We start from the raw sequence: 19,021 nt of genomic DNA on the forward strand, positions 1-19,021 counted from the left end.
TAAGATAAAATAATAATTACCTACGCAATATCATATAATCATCACATCAGCATATAACAACTAAAATCATGACAATCATACAAAGATATTCGCAAGCCCGAGAGAAAGTTGAAGAAAAGTTCACAAGTCTTACACGGATAATCATTAAACACAAGTGAACTCACACAACTCCTCGCAGAAAATATTAATACTTAATATTAGTGATCTACATATAAGCATGCAAAAATATCACTAACACTATAAGTATCACAACTAATGCAGTTAGACATGAAACAAAATATCAATTAATAAATCATCAAATATCCAACACAAATAGTTATGCTTCAAATATATACACTAATATAAATGGATTCAGCCTAGAGAGAATCTAAGTAACTCCACAAATATTAGTATATCATGACTAAATTCTAAATAGATTCAAACTAGATACCAATTACTGATACAAGTCATAAGTCTAGAAACAAATAAGTCATGCAACCGATTATATATCAATATAAGTGAATTCAACCTAGAGAATCATCCTAAGTATGTTCACATATACAAATATATCACAACTAGATTATGATAAATTTCTCTACTAGATACCAATTGTTGAAGAGGTATAGATCAAGAAAAATAACATAATTAAGTCATGCTTCATGTCATCTCTAATCATTTAAATCATGAACAAATAAGTCACTTAATTGTCATGCAACACAATTTAAATAATTGAAATAACAAACACTCATGCTAAAACATATAATCACCATCTAAGCATATAACATATTATCATGGCAATCATATATAATGGCAAAAAGCACGAGGTACTGGATTTTAAATAAATTCACAAGTCCTATGTATAGACAATTTAATACTCATGAATTCATTTAAGAAATACGATAGACATGCTCATGAAAGAAGTAATACCTTATAGAAAATATAGTATGTGATCTACTTGCAGTTAAGTAAAGTGATAAGTTGAATACCTCTGAGACTTGACATTTCAGCTGATGTACCTTTCTTGTACTGATCAAGTCCAGTGGTTGTTGGCATAAGTCTTGACATGTCTAGAATCTTCCAAAATGCGCATATTCAAAACATCCTTGACTTCCTCTTATTGCCATCATTCTTTAGGCTAACTAGTAGACCATAAAGAATTGCAACTTTCCAACAAATTCATCATATCACTAATCTGCATTCACTTAGCAATTATCTTGCACAAGTGACGTTAGTCCACATATAATATAATCATGGTATCACAGCATAGATAGTTATATTGTGTGTGCCTTGTATCATGAGAGGTAATAATTTGGATACCAAATATGACTCTAGCAAATAGATATTCAAAAAAAATATGCTAGTCAGAAGTCATACCATGTTCGTGACTATCATCAAGTCTTGGATAACAACTGATAGAGAGCTGGTGAAGAAAGAGCATACAAATTCTGTTGGATCTGCAACTGCAAAGCCCTTGAAATGTTGCATGAAGCTTCATCTTTTAGCTCACGGTAATATCCTGAACCCGAGTCTCGTCAATGGTGCTTTAGTTCAATCATGAAGGTCGTTGAGTCCCCTAAGATGTAGAGTCCTGAACTTAAAGATTCTGTTTCCATCATCTTCATAACCTTCTCCTTTGTAATAACTCTAAGCAACCAAATTGGCTTGTCCCTCGTAACAGAGCCAAAAACATCCAGTTGGAATCTAAATACCCGACAAGTACTAAGTACTGAATTGTCATTAGGTCAGGTATTAGAATCCGCACAATCTGCTTTCAAACTGATTGAGATCATCTTGCTGTGCAATCACTCAATCTGGATCCATTTAAGAGCTTCTGAATCTTCCTCAAGTTTCACTTCAGATTGAAACTCAAAGAAATAACATCCTTTCACAATAGCTCTCCGAGTCTTCACTTCACCATTAGGAACATTTAAGAACTAGAACCCGGGAATAATATTGACTCCAAACCCTTTGTCTAAGCAGATACGTTCTTTATATGTCCTGTTCATCTTGTGTGGTGTTGAGTTTGACTAGTGGATCTACCAAATGCTCCCCCTAAGCTGTTGCTGGGATTTCTTTAATAATCCTTATCCTTGCAAAGAGATTCTGCTTGGATCTGAATCATCATTATACCAATAATATCACCTTTAGCAGCTTGGAGCAAAGTGTCGTTCAACGTCCTGTCCAGACTTACAATCACCTTCTGTTGATTAATCACAATCACCCTGTAGACTGTAGACTCCATTGAGTAGCCGAGGAAAATATTCAATGAGCTTCAAATGCAAGACTTGCAAAGAGGCATTTTCCTCCAAACACATACCAAGAGTTAGTGTTTGCTTCTGATTGGCGACTGACAAGAATGGTGCCTTTCTGGATTTATCAATGATCAGGGTTCATCTTGATCAACCTTCATTTGTGACGTCTTGTCCTTCGAACACATACGAACAACACGAAAGAATCTAGAGTAGTCAATGATCATCGTAAAAAGATATTTGGCTTGTTTTAGACATGACATTAACTGATCTGTAGAAATCCATACGTATCATCTGAAGCGGCTCAGTAATGTTGATCATATCTTTGCTTCTGTGCGATGCTCCTTTGACTTCCCTATTGACATACCTCATAATCTTCATCCACAATGAATTCCAAATGAGGTAGTCCTCTCACCAATTCTCTTCTTACTAATAAAAAGAGGTCCTTGTTTTGACATACAAGTTTGAGAGCTTCAAGTGCCATAGCTAATACTCATCCGATGAAGCTTCATTATCAAAACAGCTCACTCCATCTTCAATTGAAGTTCCATATTAGCTATGAGAAAAATTCACATCCTTCTTGATTTAAGATAAAACACTATTCTATGAACTGACATAATGTCCTTTGTCAGAGAACCGTCTGATACTAAGAATTTGTGTGCTTTGACTCTTCCAAGAAAGATATTCTTCCATGATGACATTCCAGGAAAACAGGCATGTCCCGTAAGAGAATCTTTGTTGTCATCTTTCAAAGATTATTGACGGAACTGCTCACATGATCACATTTGCTAACAGGGTACTTTTGGTAAATATATGATTTCAGCTACTCAGCAAACAGAGTGCACCAAAAATCATATGGAACATATGTAACCTGCAATCACAAATGGAAAGTGTTCTATGGTCCCCAATCATAACTGGGTCCGGATGGATTAGAGATTTTTCTTTAACAATGGTAACAACAGAAACAACCTTAACATGCTAATTCTTATCTAGACATTGCCCAAATGTGATTCTCAAACATGCTTTTCTAAAATCAATGCAAGTACAAAGACATGCATTCATGACATGAAAATAAGTAGACATGATGTTGAATACACATGGCAAACAATCAAAGATAAGACAAGAGCAAGATAGGCAGTTATGCAATTCAGAAGATTCAGTACTCTCTACTTAAACCAATTAACACAAATGCAACAGGTATCAAGTAGAATTACATATATTCAATAATCTTCTAAGAGCATAAGGATCTGATTCCAATCTGTTGTTATATGGCATTATACTATCTCTATTACCTAAGTCAGTTTTAGATCTAACATGAAGTTCTAAAAGTTCTACTGACACAAGGTAGACATACCATCATAGAACAAATAAATTCCTTAACAAACAATTCAGATAAATAAGCAAATCTAGTTGTACTAGGGAATCTGAAAGTAAGTGTTTTAACAAAGTTATATATGCTAGGATCATAACCCCTAAAACTAAGAGTCGTGTTCCAAAGGAAAGCTTCTAATCTCACCATTGCAAATAATCAAATCCTAAATATTCATACACATGTTAAGAATCTGCTAAAGACACATGCACAAGATTATCATCAATCCTAGTTACCAGAACAGTGATCTAGCATACTAGTTCAACATTATCTATTGTGATGCTATCATGCTTGTGCTTGTGTGTTAAACAATTCTACTCAGATTTATAACATGCTTTGAATATAAAGAAATATGTAATGCATAGTTAGAAAGAATTCGTACCTGAGAAGTGCGAAGTGAATCATCTTCAGAGAATGCTTGGATAGCCAGATAACCATAATCATCCTTCTCATCAGCAATTGATCCATCTCACACCTTTCCTAAAATAGCATAAGAACTTGTTGTGATGCTTCTTTCAAAACATCCACTTGAATTTTAGACAATCCCTATCATCCTTGTTTGTCGAGGCTTCAATATATATAGCAACCCTCCTTTGCTAAAGATACCAATCAATATTGTGTGTACTGACCAACTCAGTTTTCAAACAACCTGTCGAACTAAACCCCGAAGAGTCTCCACTTGAAACCAATGGATTCCATCTGAATCTGACATGACTAAACCTCTCAGATAGTGTTATGCTAATCCTTGAAGTTATGTCCTCACATTCTTCAAAAGTGTTAACTTTCGTCGACTTGAGCTTCCTCAAATTCAGTAGTTACAAACTCTCCTGTTCAATCCCAAGGTTCTGACATTAATGCACGAAACTGATTTGGTACGGTAGTAACTCGATAATTATATCCTTAAACCTCCACAGTTCTCTGTCTTTGGTTCAGTTGATTCTGGATGGATTTAGCATTGATACAATTCACTGTGTAATTGTATATCCCTGAATCACTGAGTTAGATTGAAATCCCTTGAAGATTCGTCTGCAAAAACTTCTCTTTTCCTACTACCAGTGGTGCCATTCAAAGTTGACATTCCGAGCCCTGGAAAGATGCTTCACTGCATATGTAGCAAATTCCCATCCTGATCTGGTGATCTGATAATCAAGTAGGAGTAATTACTCAGATCAAGGCCTGAAGTATCTTCTTCAAAATTCACTATCAGTAGTGTCCAATCAGTCTTCAATAGAATCTTCTTCGAATCACAATCAGCTTTGTCGAACATAGAAAACTGCTTCTAATAATCCTTTGAGAAATCAATTGGATTGGGTCATCAATGTACTTCCATTACCGCTTCTGAGAATCTGGTATTTGAAAGCCCAATGTTTGTCTTGTAATCTGTCAGCCTGATCTGTCTCAACTAAATGTCAATCTGATTTGTCTTGGAGTAGAATAATTCAAAAGGTTACGGGACACTTGATTATTTAAACTAAGTTTAAATTATAAAGAAAATAAATTTAAAAATAAGTTTTAAAAGATGAAAGAAAATAAAGTATAAAATAAACTAAGTTAAATCTATAAAGTAAATTTAATTATATTTAAAAAATAAATTCAAATAAATTCATAATAAACTGAATAAGTTTAGAACAAATTTATTTCAAATTCATTTAGTAAATATATTAAAATTTATTAAATAAATTTAATTTTTGAAAATATTCAAGTGTCTCGTCTCCAATTAAATCATAGCTTCCAGAACAAATGAAATTGAACCCTTGAACTTGAACTTATATCCATAATCAGTTAAATCCTCTTAAATTTATATTTAATATTTTAACTTAAATTTAAATCATAAACTATACAAATTTAAATAATAAATTTATAAAAATTTATGATAACCTTGATAAAGTCTAAGAGTAAACTTTACAAGTCTAAAATAAATTTAAGCAAATTTAATAAATGAATTTAGCAAAGTTTATAAAGTAAATTTAATTAAGTTTATAAGATAAATTTAATTAATTCATAATAAACTCAATTAATAAGTTTAAAATAAATTAAGTTAAATTTATAAAATAAACTTATTAAAATTTAAAGTATAAATTTATAAGTCCCGGTCCAAAGTTCAGTATCCGACAGATAATCCTTGCTTAGGCCTACGGACAAATTCAGCAACACAAACCGGAAGAACATTTCCCCTAATCAAATATCAAAAGCTAGGTTCTTGATTTTCCGTACGATAAGGATCCTGATTTGTATATCAATCAGCCCGCTCTGATACCAATTGTTAGGTCCAAAGTATCGTAGAAGGGGGGGTTGAATACGATACTCACTACAATTTAAAATTCTTTCGAATCTTGCGGATAAATAAATTGCAGTCCTGTAATGGGTTTCGTGTTCCGGATATTTATTGGGTCAGTTTCTGAGGATATGAAAATATTAAACCAACACACAATATTTTCCAAGGTATATCTGTATATTGATAAATACCTCAAAGGGTGCTATAAATCCAAACCCGAAGGTTGGCTACAATGACCACTCCTCTAAATATTACAAGCCCTATCCACTACAAATATTTATGGTACAAAACTAGGCTAGGGTGTGTGTATATTTGAGAGAGTTTGTGCATAGCACTTGGCCATCCATCCCGAAGGATGATGTTAATTGTGAGAACCACAATCACATATTTATAGGCTTTCATAAACTAACCATGGTTAACGAGTTCGTCCTGGACGACTTGAGTTCGTCCTGGACGAATTCAATTTAACTGTGGTTAAATTGAATTGTCCAAATAAAAACTAACTCCAAAGTTGCGCCACTGAATCTTTGAAGGTCAAACTTGGCGCCAGTCAAATGTTGCGCTTGCCCAATGCTTCACAGTATATGTACCACTTAAAATTTATTCTAAGTTATAACCTGTACCACTGAGAAAATGGCTTGGAGTCGCAAACTTTGACTTGGTCAAAGTTTGCGCTCCAAGTGAAGTTGCGCCTCCATGATGTCTAGTGATGATTCCCTTTGAAAAGAAACATGGCTTTCCAAAGTTGCGCTTCCACAGGCATTCCAGTGTATGTATGACTTAGATGAATTCTAAGTTGTAAAAGTTGCGCCAAGATTGTTGATTAGAGGAGCAACATTTGACCAGGTCAAATGTTGTTCCAATATAGTGCATCCCTTGTAGAGTTGTGACTTAGAAATTATTCTAAGTCACAAAGGGTTAGTGCCAAGAGTTGTTAGTAGAGGAGCAACATTTGACCGGTCAAATGTTGCGCCCGGGTCAAACCTTGCGCCTTGGTCAAATGTTGCGCCATAGAGTGTGCAAGAGGTATATGGTGACTTAGAGAAATTCTAAGGCAAATATGAACTTGCTCCACCATTGTAATGCTTCCCCTGTTATCTCTCATCTCTTGGGGACGAACTTTGACTTTGGTCAAAGGTTGCGCCTCAAGAGTGCTATGTCTTCACTGTGATGTACTTAGAGAATTTTCTAAGTGAGGAAGAGCTGTTGACTTCGGTCAAATGTTGTTCCTCACATAGTAAGAGCTTTCCTTGTTATCACTCCTTTGACTGAGATTGACTTGAGTTTGCTCCATCCATATATTTATATTATATTCATAATATTATATAAATATATGTATAAATAAAGATATATATATAAATGTATATAAATAATATTTATATAAACATATAGTAATATATATATATACATATATTTAAATATATTCTCATATATTTAAATATAGAGGTAATTGCATATCGCACCCCCTAACTATCGTTCAAAAACGATATTGTACCTATACTTTGAGAAACTCAACTCGCACCCCTTATCTTTACATTTCAATAACGATATGCACCCCCTCCGTTAAATTCCGTTAACTTCCGTTAAATTCCGTTAAAATACTCCCTCCGTCTCAATTTACATGTCCTTTTTGCTGTTCGAGGAGTCAAATTGACTAATTTTTGACCAGCTATGAGAAAATATTTATTTATTATTTTGAAAAATAGAAGGTTACATATTAAAATAGACTGGATTTACTTTTTGATGATATTTTTTTAAAATTTTTGTTTAATTAAGCTATCCCCAAGTCAGAATGATTTTACATATCAAATGATTTTAAAATAGATATAGATAAATATTATGTGATAGTAAGTACTTAAAATACACACTATTTTATATATATAAATAAATATTATGTGATATTTATTATAAATAATACATAAATTTATATATTGAATAAAATATAGAGGTAATTGCATATCGCACCCCCTAAAATATATAAATTTATATAAATTTAAGTATTATTTATAATTAATATCACATAATATTTATTGTTTATATTTAAAATAGTGTAAGTGTATATTTTAGGTAAATTTAGTCTATTTTAATATATAACTTTCTATTTCCTAAAATAATAAATAAATATTTTCTAATAGTTGGTCAAAAATTAGTCAAATTGACTACTCGAAAAGCAAAAGGGACATGTAAATTGAGACGGATGAAGTATTTTAATGGAAGTTAAGGGGGGGGGTGCGTATCGTTCTTGAAATGTAAAAATAGGTGGTGCGATTTGAGTTTTCAAAAGTATGGGCACAATATCGTTTTTGAACGTAAGTTAGGGGGTCCGATTTGCAATTATTTGTATAATGACTTAACGGAGTTAACGGCGTTAACGGCAGAGGGGTGCATCTCGGGCTTGAACTGTAAAGATAAGGGGTGCGAGTTGAGTTTCTCAAAGTATGGGTACAATATCGTTTTTGAACGATAGTTAGGGGGTGCGATATGCAATTACCTCTTAAATATATATAATATACATAAAATTATATGTAAATATAAATATAAATATATATAGGGATATATATATAATTATCTATAGATATAAATATAGTAATATACACATATTTATGCACATAATATAATATATATATATACACTTAAATATATAAATGTTTATGTAAAATATAAATACATATACTATATACATATATATTTATTTAAATATATATACATATAAATATACATATACATATGTTTAAAAACATATATACATATATATTATATATATTATATTTAATTAAATATACATATATACATATATAATTATATTTGTACATATACAAATATATAAGTGCACACATATATAAAATGTCACTTCCTGATATGGCTTTCTGTGGAAGCTTTGACATATGGCATTTGAGCAGTAAGCTTTGGCATAGCTGGCATTTGGCTTGACTTGGCTTTGGAACAAATGACTTGATATGAATGGATCAATTCTTCGATCGATAAATACTTTGCAAAGCTCCGTACGTGCTGACGCTTAGTGCACTGGTCTGGTTCACAAGCGACTAACACTGAAGTTGAACATTGTACCGTCTTTGTCAGCAACCATTGATCAGTCGGTTCCGGGTTAGTTTATGCTTCAGTTTGTTGATTATAAATAACCAACCAAGATATATAGAAATATCTTGCTTCAGGGGTTGCACTGAAATCTTTCGAGTACTTGGACAACATCTTCATTGCTTCCACAATCTTGAATACTTCAATCTTTATTCTTCACTGAGGCATGAACATATTAATGAACTTCTTCCAGTGAACTTATTCCTTCAAGACTGTAGATGGCTTCTTCAACCTTTGTCTTCGTATCCTCCGATTCCGGTGCAGGCGTAGTGTTATTTACTTGTCCTGTTCTATTGTTGAGTTATCATCCCTATGTAACAGATAGGGTTGTCTTTACATTTAGACTTACATCTACAAGGGCTGCTTCAACTTCAATTAAACTGCACAGCATAAACTCAAAACTACATAAACCTAAATAATAATTAAAAAAAAAAAAGCAGGAATATTCATCCCGTTGTGTCTACGAATTTCTTTAAAAAACCTAAATAGTCAACCCGTCATGTCTACGAATATTTTGAGAAAACCTAGAAAGAACCTACAGAAGTTTACCGTCAACGACTAGGGTATAACCCTTGTACACATGATAATTACACAAGGAGAGAAGTTGCCGAGGACACTTCATTTGTTTTGATTATCAGGATCTTCAGAAAAGTTGAAGCAGAACTGTGGTAATGATGCTATTCGGGGAAGATTGAGCAGCAAATCTCCGACAGAGTCCTTCCTAGACATATCAGGTTCCTGTTTGCAGCCGGATCCATCATTCAGTTCACTGTGTAGAGTTGGAGCTTCTTCTGCAACCTTGCTTTTGAGCTTAGTGTCGAACCATTTCAGTTCATGTACATGTTTATTATCCTCACTAGTAGCCATATTAGTATTATTGCCTTTGTCAAGAGGGTCTTCTTGAACTGTCGAAGGATGCAGGAGGCAGCACAGGGAGTCGACTCTTGACATCACAGACTTCTCATCAGAAGTAATATGACGAGAATCCGTAAATAAGCACTTGCTGATCTCTTCCAGAATCTCCAAACTTCTCCGTTGATCATCAGATAAGATAGGACTATTTGAAATAGTGGGCTCCAAGATCTGGTTTTCAAGGTGGCTAACTAGATCATTCATTGACAGTGAAGTGTGAAGTCCAGGAACTCTGATACGATCCCAACAGCTACGATTCTTCAACTCCTCCAAGCTATTGTTCTTTATATTCTCAATCACTTTGCTGTCGATTACTATAGATAATAAGTCAAGTTAGAGCAATATTTGTTAAAGACTGTAAAACAAATCTTAATAAATTGTTCTACCACATTGCTAAAGAAGTTTTTCAAAGTGCCCCACCGTGAACCTCAAAAGATGATTATATTTCAGTAGAACTAAAGCTGGAAGTCAAGGCAGCCTTACTACTGTTTGCATTTAGTTGCTGTGAAATCAAAAAAATCTCGAATTCGAGTACCACTAGAAGGATTAGTAATAGAAAACAAAGTGGAAACTGAACATAAAGTAAACCTTGCATGACACAAACTCGCTAAGCTTTGGTGCTAATTTGCAACAGCTTCTAAAAGACCAGCATTGTCTCAAAAAAAGTAGTTACACTGACAAGTTACCATTTTTTTATTAATAATACAAAGAATTCTCACTTACCCTTCGGCCCTCCCCTTGTGCTTCAAAATCCATTAAAAATATGTAAATTGCCCAAAAGTACTTGAATAATGTTTTTTTTATTTGTATTCCAATAATTTTTGTTTAAAAAATAGAAGACAATTAGCACAAAAAAAAAGTGACAGAAATTTCTGAATCAAATAGGAGATATTATTAGCATAGTAGCCATGTCCATGCTAAGTGGCCAACATATTTACCTGAGCTTGGTGAAGGTGACTCGTGAAGAAAATGATCATGATGCCTACTGAGAAAGTCATATTCATTTTTTGAGAATGAAGATCGAGTCCCAGATGTTGACACTTGATCCCTCAATTCAGAGGTGGCAGGCCCAGTAGCAATATTTATATCAATCTCATTCTTCACGTCATCTAATTTGTCGAAGATCGGTTTTCTGGGTTCAAAATATGGAGAATCTACCATATCTTCGTGCTGACTCAGAAAGCAGAGACGAGGATCACATTGAATGAGCTTCTCAAACTGCTTTCCTAACAAGCCTGGTGGGAACTGCAGATAATGTCGCCTGCAACAAAGCAAAACATGTATCATTGATGGCAATATAATACACAGACATGAAGCTACTATGAACTACTTAAAATTTAGTAATATGTATTATATGCATTTAATGATACATAAAAGTTGCCAAAGAAAATGAGCGTTTAACGTTTATTAAATTTAGGGTAAATAGGATGAACCTATAGTACTAAGACTGCTTTAGGAATAACTATCTATAAACAAAAATGGTAGGCTTTCACTCATTTAGTAGCTGCAGAATGTGCAAGACAGAGTTATGTAGAACTTGCAAGGGTCTTATTTGAATTATTGCAAAATTCAAGCACTACCACAACCCATTAACTTTGCGGTTTCTACATAGAATTCTGTTATAATACAAAGTTAGTACCTATGACGTGGTAATACCAGATGCAACAATGGTAAGCATACGCACTTCATAAATTCAAGAAATACCTGAATATGATAGCTTGTCCACCTGTAAAATCCGCTGTTGTCTGCCATAGTGTGTGCTTCCTAGGCTGTGGATTGGTCTCCCTAAAGAAAAGCGGCTGTCTTGCCAGCTGCGCCGTATAAATCAGAATATTACGCAAGAGACATTAAAAATAACTAATGCCATTGTGAAGACGTAGAATAGTAGCGATATAGTACACGTGTATAAACTACAAATAGAAAGATAATTACCGCTACATCCAAAGTCCCAGGTCCGTCATCAGGATAAGCAGCCTTCAAACCAATAATGTCGGACCACTGGATTTCAATCTTATTTTTGAGACCGCCATCAAGAACTTCCCAAACAAGCTTATGCTTCGCAAAGTAACACTTTGCCACCAGGTCCCCCTCGTGTCTCGACTTATACTGCAACAATCATAACAAAATCAACCATGTACCAAACACAAAACAATAGAACAACATACACACTTGCCAAAACTTTTGCATTCCAATTATACCTCCCAGGCGCCAATTCTAAGAATCGAGGCAGGAAAATTCGAGGCCTTAAGCCTACTTTCACCACTACCCGAGGCAGCACCAGCACCGCCACCTCTGTGTTCATTCTTGGCAGGACCTCCTCCGGGATTAGAGCTATCTGGTTGCGAAAGCCTCCTCTGGATCAATTCCAAAAGCGAAGGGCTCTTTCGTAACCGCAACCCTAACGGACTAGGCTCATCAAGTGGATTATATTGCGCCGGTGGCGGTGGTGCAGCATAAATGCTATCACTCCGCACACCAATTTGCTGCTATCAATTAACAACTCGCAAAATTAACAAATAAAAACACTCAGTCATATCTAACTAGCTATATCTGTGCATCACTATATCTCAAGAATTTAAAATAATTAACAAAGCAACTAAATATAACAAGATTTTAACTAAGAACATAAAAAAAATATTTAAGAAGTTAAAATTACATACACTAGAAGAGGAGGAGGCCTTGGAGCGCTTGTAGAGGGGCCCATGTTGATCTTCTAACTGATCCTCAACTTCTTGTTTCACCGGCGCCGGAAATTTGGTGCCGGAGGGATTCATAGTTGCCGGAAAATAACAGAGAGAAAATAAAAGGAGCCCTAGTTTAAAATAAGAATGGGAGTGGTGTTAAAAGTGAAAATGGGAAATAAAGTGAAGAAAAAAAAAACGGCGGGTGACTCGGTGAGTCGACTGGGAGAAGAGAGATCAAAGTGAGACATAAGAGAGAGTGAGATGAATGGAGATTGTTTGCTGGTTTGGGCTACTGGACAAACAACTTCACTCGTGCACCTCGTTGCTTTTGCTGGCTTGGTTCATTTTCGAATCCGCGACTCACGTCAGCTTCGAGAATTAACTTGTTCAGTTCACACGATGTTTAGCAAATAAGTTTTTGATCGTTCGGGGGAATTTTTGAGAAAATATGTTGACTCGGTGAAAATGTCGGTTACATTTCCATTCGATGATCATGAAAAAAGTTGAAATAATAAGACATACAAGATAGTATTTTTTTTTACAGAAAATACATTTGCTCGTATCGATATACGTCAATACTCCGAGGAGTTTCTTTCATTCAAAAAAGCTTATCATCTAACCAAAAGACATGAAAATGTCTCCGAAAGTTTAGACAATAACACCTTAATGTTCGAAAAAAAAACGTCCCAACTTGTAAGACCACGCTACCTGAAACAAATACCATTCATTAATAACAAGAAGATAATAATAATAAATTTAATAATTAAAAGATGTATTTGATTGAGATCTTAATAGATTGAGATGTATTTGATTGAGATCTTAATAGATTGGTTTTTATGTATGAATTTTAATGCATTCCAATTGTTTACGTGTGATTTGAGAACGGAGGAGTAAAAAGGGAAAAAAGTGGAGAAATGGTGGGACCGATTGACTATTTTTGGTAAATTTTGAAACGTAAAAAATTGGTTGGAAGTTGGGACATCAAAAAAGAACTGTCAAGATTTGGTTGGGACAAAGACAATATTTGATTTTGATTTTGTGCGGTTTTTTAATGAAATGTCATAAAGTTGATATATAAATTCCTTAAGATTTTATCATAATACTTCGAAATTTCATGGATCTTGGTGAGATTTCAACAAATTTAAAATATATCGGGAAATCCCACAAAATCTATCATTTTATGAAATGTAAAAAAAAATTATTAACATTAAAATACCATCGGATTTATAGATTTCAAACAATCTCAATTGAATAACATCAGATTTTAAGGTATAATTTAAAATTATGATTGAATACAACTAGATTTTTTAGCATAATCTGAAATATATTTTAATGAATTTTACACAATCTCAATTTAATATCCTTGTATTTCATGAATGAAAAAAATAAATTCTTTTACTCGCCCAAAATCACTTTATAACCGGAATGAGATGAGTCCCGATTACTAATTATTTCAACAATCTCTGGACAGAAATATAATTATTTAGGTAATGATCATAGTATATTATTTCGAGTAACCGATATGAATGATAGGATATTCGCTTATTTTTTTAATGTATTTAAAAAATGTTATGACAGAAGTGCGATAATTTAATAAAAAACAAGTGAACACGTGGCGGACAGAACAGGTTCCAAGTGACACCTAGGTTGCTAAACGGATATATATGCTGAAGAGAACCGAAACTAACGGATAATGCTCAGCAAGCATTGCAAATTTGTCGCCAGTCTTCCTACCTTGCCTATACACGCATTGCTGCCGCCGATGTCAATATTGCTGATTTACTCATTTTTCTTTTCATTAGGTTATACCCTTTAGAGGGAACAAGTTTATGGAGCATTTATTCGTGAATCACCGAACTGGGCTTATTTTTTTAATAAAGCACTAATCCTTCCAATTATTTTATTACATGCCTTTTTTAAATTGTATATTTTCGTATATGGATTCCTAATTCTATTAGCTAATTACTACTCAGTCAGTCACTCTTGGTTTGATGTAATTTCCGGTCTAAATCATTAATTAGAAGTTAGAACTAGTTTTTAGATAAAATAAATGCTCCATCCGTCCCTTTTTACATGTCCATTTTGACTTTTGATCAATCAAATTGATTATATTTTGACTGAACTTTACATATATCAGATAATTGAGAAAAATAATAAAAATTATATCACTAAAAAGTATAATTAATCTATTTTAATATGCAACTTTCAGATTTTAGAAATGATGAGTAGATAATTTGTAATGTTTAGTCAAAAAATGGTCAATTCCACTCTTCGAAAAGCAAAATAGACATGTAAAAAGAGACGGAAGGAATATAAATTTAAATTTGAAATTATTTGAGGTTATACTATCAAAGGTGACCCCCCGATAGTCTGGCAGGCCAGGTAGGGAGGCCCAATATCTGGACCCAAAAAATGCATCTGGAATCGTCTATTGAGTAGTCTCCTTTATTTTCAAATGGCATATAAGTTGGATATGATTGTTTATTTATTTAACGTCTTTTTCAATACGTTTGTGTTATTTTTCATACATTCTAAAATATTTTAACCATATCACCAAAACTGACTTACTGAAGTATATAATCTATGAAAACTGTCGGATTATCCAATAATATATATAGTTGAATATTATTTATAAAAAATGATTATAATTATATCATCAAAAATCTAAAAAAGTTGTACGAGAAGTCAAAACGATATATAAAAACTTAAATCAACCTGATATATAAACAGCCTAGGATGATGCCATATGAACACCACAGAATTACTTATGTAATTTTATTTTTGGACTTATTCTCTCTTATTTTGTTCATGCATATTATATCAACATGAGTTGCGAAGTAATATGACCTACGGCTACAGTAGAATTATAATGTGTTTAAATGGAATTAAGAGTGTATATATGAGCACTTAAAACTTAAATTATCGATTTTTGTTGTGAGATTTAAATACATTGTCCATACTCCATACAGTAGATCTGCTGTTTGTCAAGTTTATATACTATAATCAGTGGCGGAACCAGAGGGGAGCTAGAAGATGCTAGAGCCCCCCCTAACCTCGAAAAAACAGTGTAAATTTTTTTCCCAGCCCTCGCTGAATTATTCATGTCAATATAATTTAGGACACTTAGATCGAGTTCAAGAGATGCCTTATAATATGTCTCAAAATTTAGGGTATTTGATGAAAAATGTTGATCCAACAATATCCCAGTGATGCCTTCTATCACTAGAACAACCTCTTGAAGCCTTATTTATAAAACATCTATCTCCTTGTTATATCCTATATATTATAATTAATATATTGTTATACATACTCTCTTTCTCTCTCTACTTTGAACTTGCTCTTAGTCTAAAGAGAGTCTGATTAACAAATACATTCAAACAAATACACTCATAAGTCATACGCACACACTCTCATGAACTTGGTCTTCCTTTACCGTCGAGAAACGACACTACTCTAACTCAGCTTCTCATTGCGATAAATTCATTCGGCCGCGAACCCGTGACAATATGCTCAGTTGCGCTCTCCTTTCCACCGGTCGGCTCCCAGTGCCCACTGCCCATAGGCTTAATATTTCCTGCAATGGAGTTCTTGCGGGAAGGACAAACCGGGCCTTTAGTGGTCCTTATCTTATCACGCTACACAAGGAGATGGAGACATCTTGAAAAGGAATGGTGAAAACCCATGTCACTTAGAACTGGTTGCTTACGCTTTTTCGGAGGTCTACAGTGACGTAAAAAAGTCGCTATTCTAAGTAAAAACCCATGTCACTTAGAACTGGTTGCTTACTCTAACCCATGTCACTTGCTTCCAAATTTAAGCCCCCCTAAATATTATTCCTCGTTCCGCCACTGACTATAATTTCTAGTTATGGTTTGCTCTAAACATTAGAACTTAGAAGTATATATAATAATATTTCCCATGCTGCAGTGTGCGAGATTTTCATATGAATTTTTTTTTTTTTTAAACAAATTTTCATATGAAGTTATGAAAACAACTATAAATCAATCTCTAGTCTGGATTGGAAATTCGCTGAGAGACATGACAAAATAGATATGGCCCAGTCGCCGAAAATGTATATACATGCACAGTAGCCTTTATGGAAATCATGAGATATTCAACCTAAATACGTGATCATAAGTTTGTTTGATTATTTGTACGTAATTTTAAATATTTTGATTATATAATAAAAATTAATATTTTAGAAAAAATTCTAAATAAAAATATAGAGTCAATTACAACCTACAACCTAGAACGAAAACAGATTATTCCAATTATATTGAATATAATATTGAGTTTCATCCAATTATATTTTGGTGGTGAAAAAGTGTAACCCTGTTTTGACTGGGACAACTCTCACACTCTTATCCAATTATATTTTCTTGGAAAGTCATTGTATCCAGTTATATTTATTTGCAATATCATAATTTTGTAAAATTATAAAAAAAACAGATGTTTATTTGTGAAAAAATGACTAAACAACAATTTTTTCAAAATAAAACGCCATAGTTTTGATATTTTATATCAAACTTAAGTTTCTTCCATTGTTATTAAAATTAGGAAAAAATGGGTTTCAACCAATTTCAACATGATATTATTGACATATAAACTCTGGGAATTGTGTTAATATAGTGTGGAATGTGAGTCATCATGTTATTGTAGAATACTCAGATATTAAGATGTGATTTGCATGGAACTTGTATTATGACTTATATACTTCGAAAAATAGAATCAACTGACTAAAATTATGAAAATGTTACGGAGTATGTGATAGTGGCAAAGGTCTACCGCCTATCTTCTGCGGTCTTCGAGTTTAGAATTTATATTTCCGTTCATTTTAATCGGCAGATATAGGAATTTGCACGACATTCGTCACACCGATCTGGATACTTGCGGAAATGCCCTCAATCCAAATTATCTCATTTGCATTTCTACTGTGTAGGGCTCTAATTCAAGATGGAAATCGTTTCCCCCAATCCAGGGACGAAGCCAGCAAACGTCTGTAAGGGGAGCCGAAAAAATTAAAAAAAAATTCTTCCATACAGTAAAATTTTTCATCAGCACTGTAAAATATTCATTATAAAATAAATACAAAAATACTAGTAAAAAAATTATAGTAGAGCTTTGCGTTCTTTTAAATCAGGAAATCAAATTTATAATAGTGTCAACAAAAATATTTAGCTATTTCTCTTTAAATATATTTAAGTATAAATGGTCAGGAAACTCATCATAATAACTCTAAGTTATAGTAATCTTTAATTAGCAAGTAACACACATTATATGAAATTGTATTTTGACAATATCTCAAAAATTAAATATTATGTTTATTATACTTACTCCTTTTCAAAAAAAATGTTTATTATACTTAAAAAAATATTATACTTATTTAGAAGACGACAAGTTATAATTTAAATAAGTAAAAATATTACCTGGATGATGAATTTAAATTGAAGATGAGTAGATCAATATTAATATTAAATAATAAATTTATAATGCACGAGGACTAACTATTCTATGAAAATGAAGAAGTGAAGTGAGGTATAAGTTTTTTGGATAAGACCTCCACCAAAGATTCTTTAAAGAATCATATTGACATTTATATTTATCACATATCACATTTTACGATCTTTCCTTTTAAATTAGTATAATTGTATATATATCCATATTTTTGTTTATTTTTATTTTTAAATTTGGTCTAATACAAAAAATTAGAAAAATCTAAGAATTAAAACTTTATTTTACAATGTTAAATATTTTTTAGAGGCGAACAAATATTTTTTGAGGGGGGCCAAATTTTTATATTTATATAAATATATAGATAAAATACAATTTTTTTCAAAATTATATAATAAAAATTACAATACTATGGAAACCCTAAGGGTGCCATGACCCCTTCTGGCCCTATGTAGCTTCGTCCCTGCCCCCATCAATGATCGCGTCTTTTAGTAACTATTTTCTTCCCCTTAATGGTTGTGTCTTCCACACACTAGTCACTTGCCCCAATGGTTGCATCTTTTACAGGTAAATCCTGTGCGGATAATACCATACACGGGCTAAGATACTGTCTCAAATTCACACACTATCTTCTAATATTGTGTACTAAGTAGGGAGTTTTCACAAAAACAATTTCTTTATTCTCAAGATAAGGGTATGGTTGCGTACATTGTATCTTTCGTAAAATAAAATTTAAACTCAAAGAAATTGGAATGGATTTATTTATTTATAGACCTGCATTTGCTATTTAACTTGTGAACGGCTTGAGTGCTTTGACACAATTGTAAAACCATAACGCTGAAATTTTAGGGAACAATGCTCTCGGACTTGAACAAAAGAATGACAAGTTGGGATAGACTAGTGGTTAGATATATGCGATAGAATTTCAACAAGTAGGGCCAGTATAGTCTATATAACAACAGTTTTCACAATACAAAACAAAATACTTTGTAGGGTCCGGTGGTTA

The 19,021-nt window shown here is 33.1% G+C and overlaps 1 protein-coding gene across 2 annotated transcripts; it reads right to left on the bottom strand.

Moving 5' to 3' along the window:
- Positions 1-9,360: 9,360 nt before the first annotated feature.
- On the bottom strand, positions 9,361-12,783 carry LOC108193715 (uncharacterized). 2 transcript variants are annotated; one of them, XM_017360501.2, is made up of 6 exons: positions 12,541-12,783; positions 12,079-12,366; positions 11,813-11,986; positions 11,585-11,691; positions 10,819-11,141; positions 9,361-10,194 (listed from the first exon to the last, which is right to left on the bottom strand). In XM_017360501.2, exons 1-6 carry the CDS (start codon positions 12,652-12,654, stop codon positions 9,587-9,589), a joined length of 1,614 nt encoding a protein of 537 aa, XP_017215990.1. In that variant the 5' UTR covers positions 12,655-12,783; the 3' UTR covers positions 9,361-9,586. The 2 variants fall into 2 exon arrangements, with proteins under 2 accessions (XP_017215990.1, XP_017215992.1); XM_017360503.2 differs by having other exon boundaries at positions 12,079-12,363; positions 12,541-12,782.
- Between the last annotated feature and the right edge of the window lie 6,238 nt (positions 12,784-19,021).

Source organism: Daucus carota, chromosome 7 (genome assembly GCF_001625215.2).
Source record: "Daucus carota subsp. sativus chromosome 7, DH1 v3.0, whole genome shotgun sequence".
NCBI classification, from domain to species: domain Eukaryota; kingdom Viridiplantae; phylum Streptophyta; class Magnoliopsida; order Apiales; family Apiaceae; genus Daucus; species Daucus carota.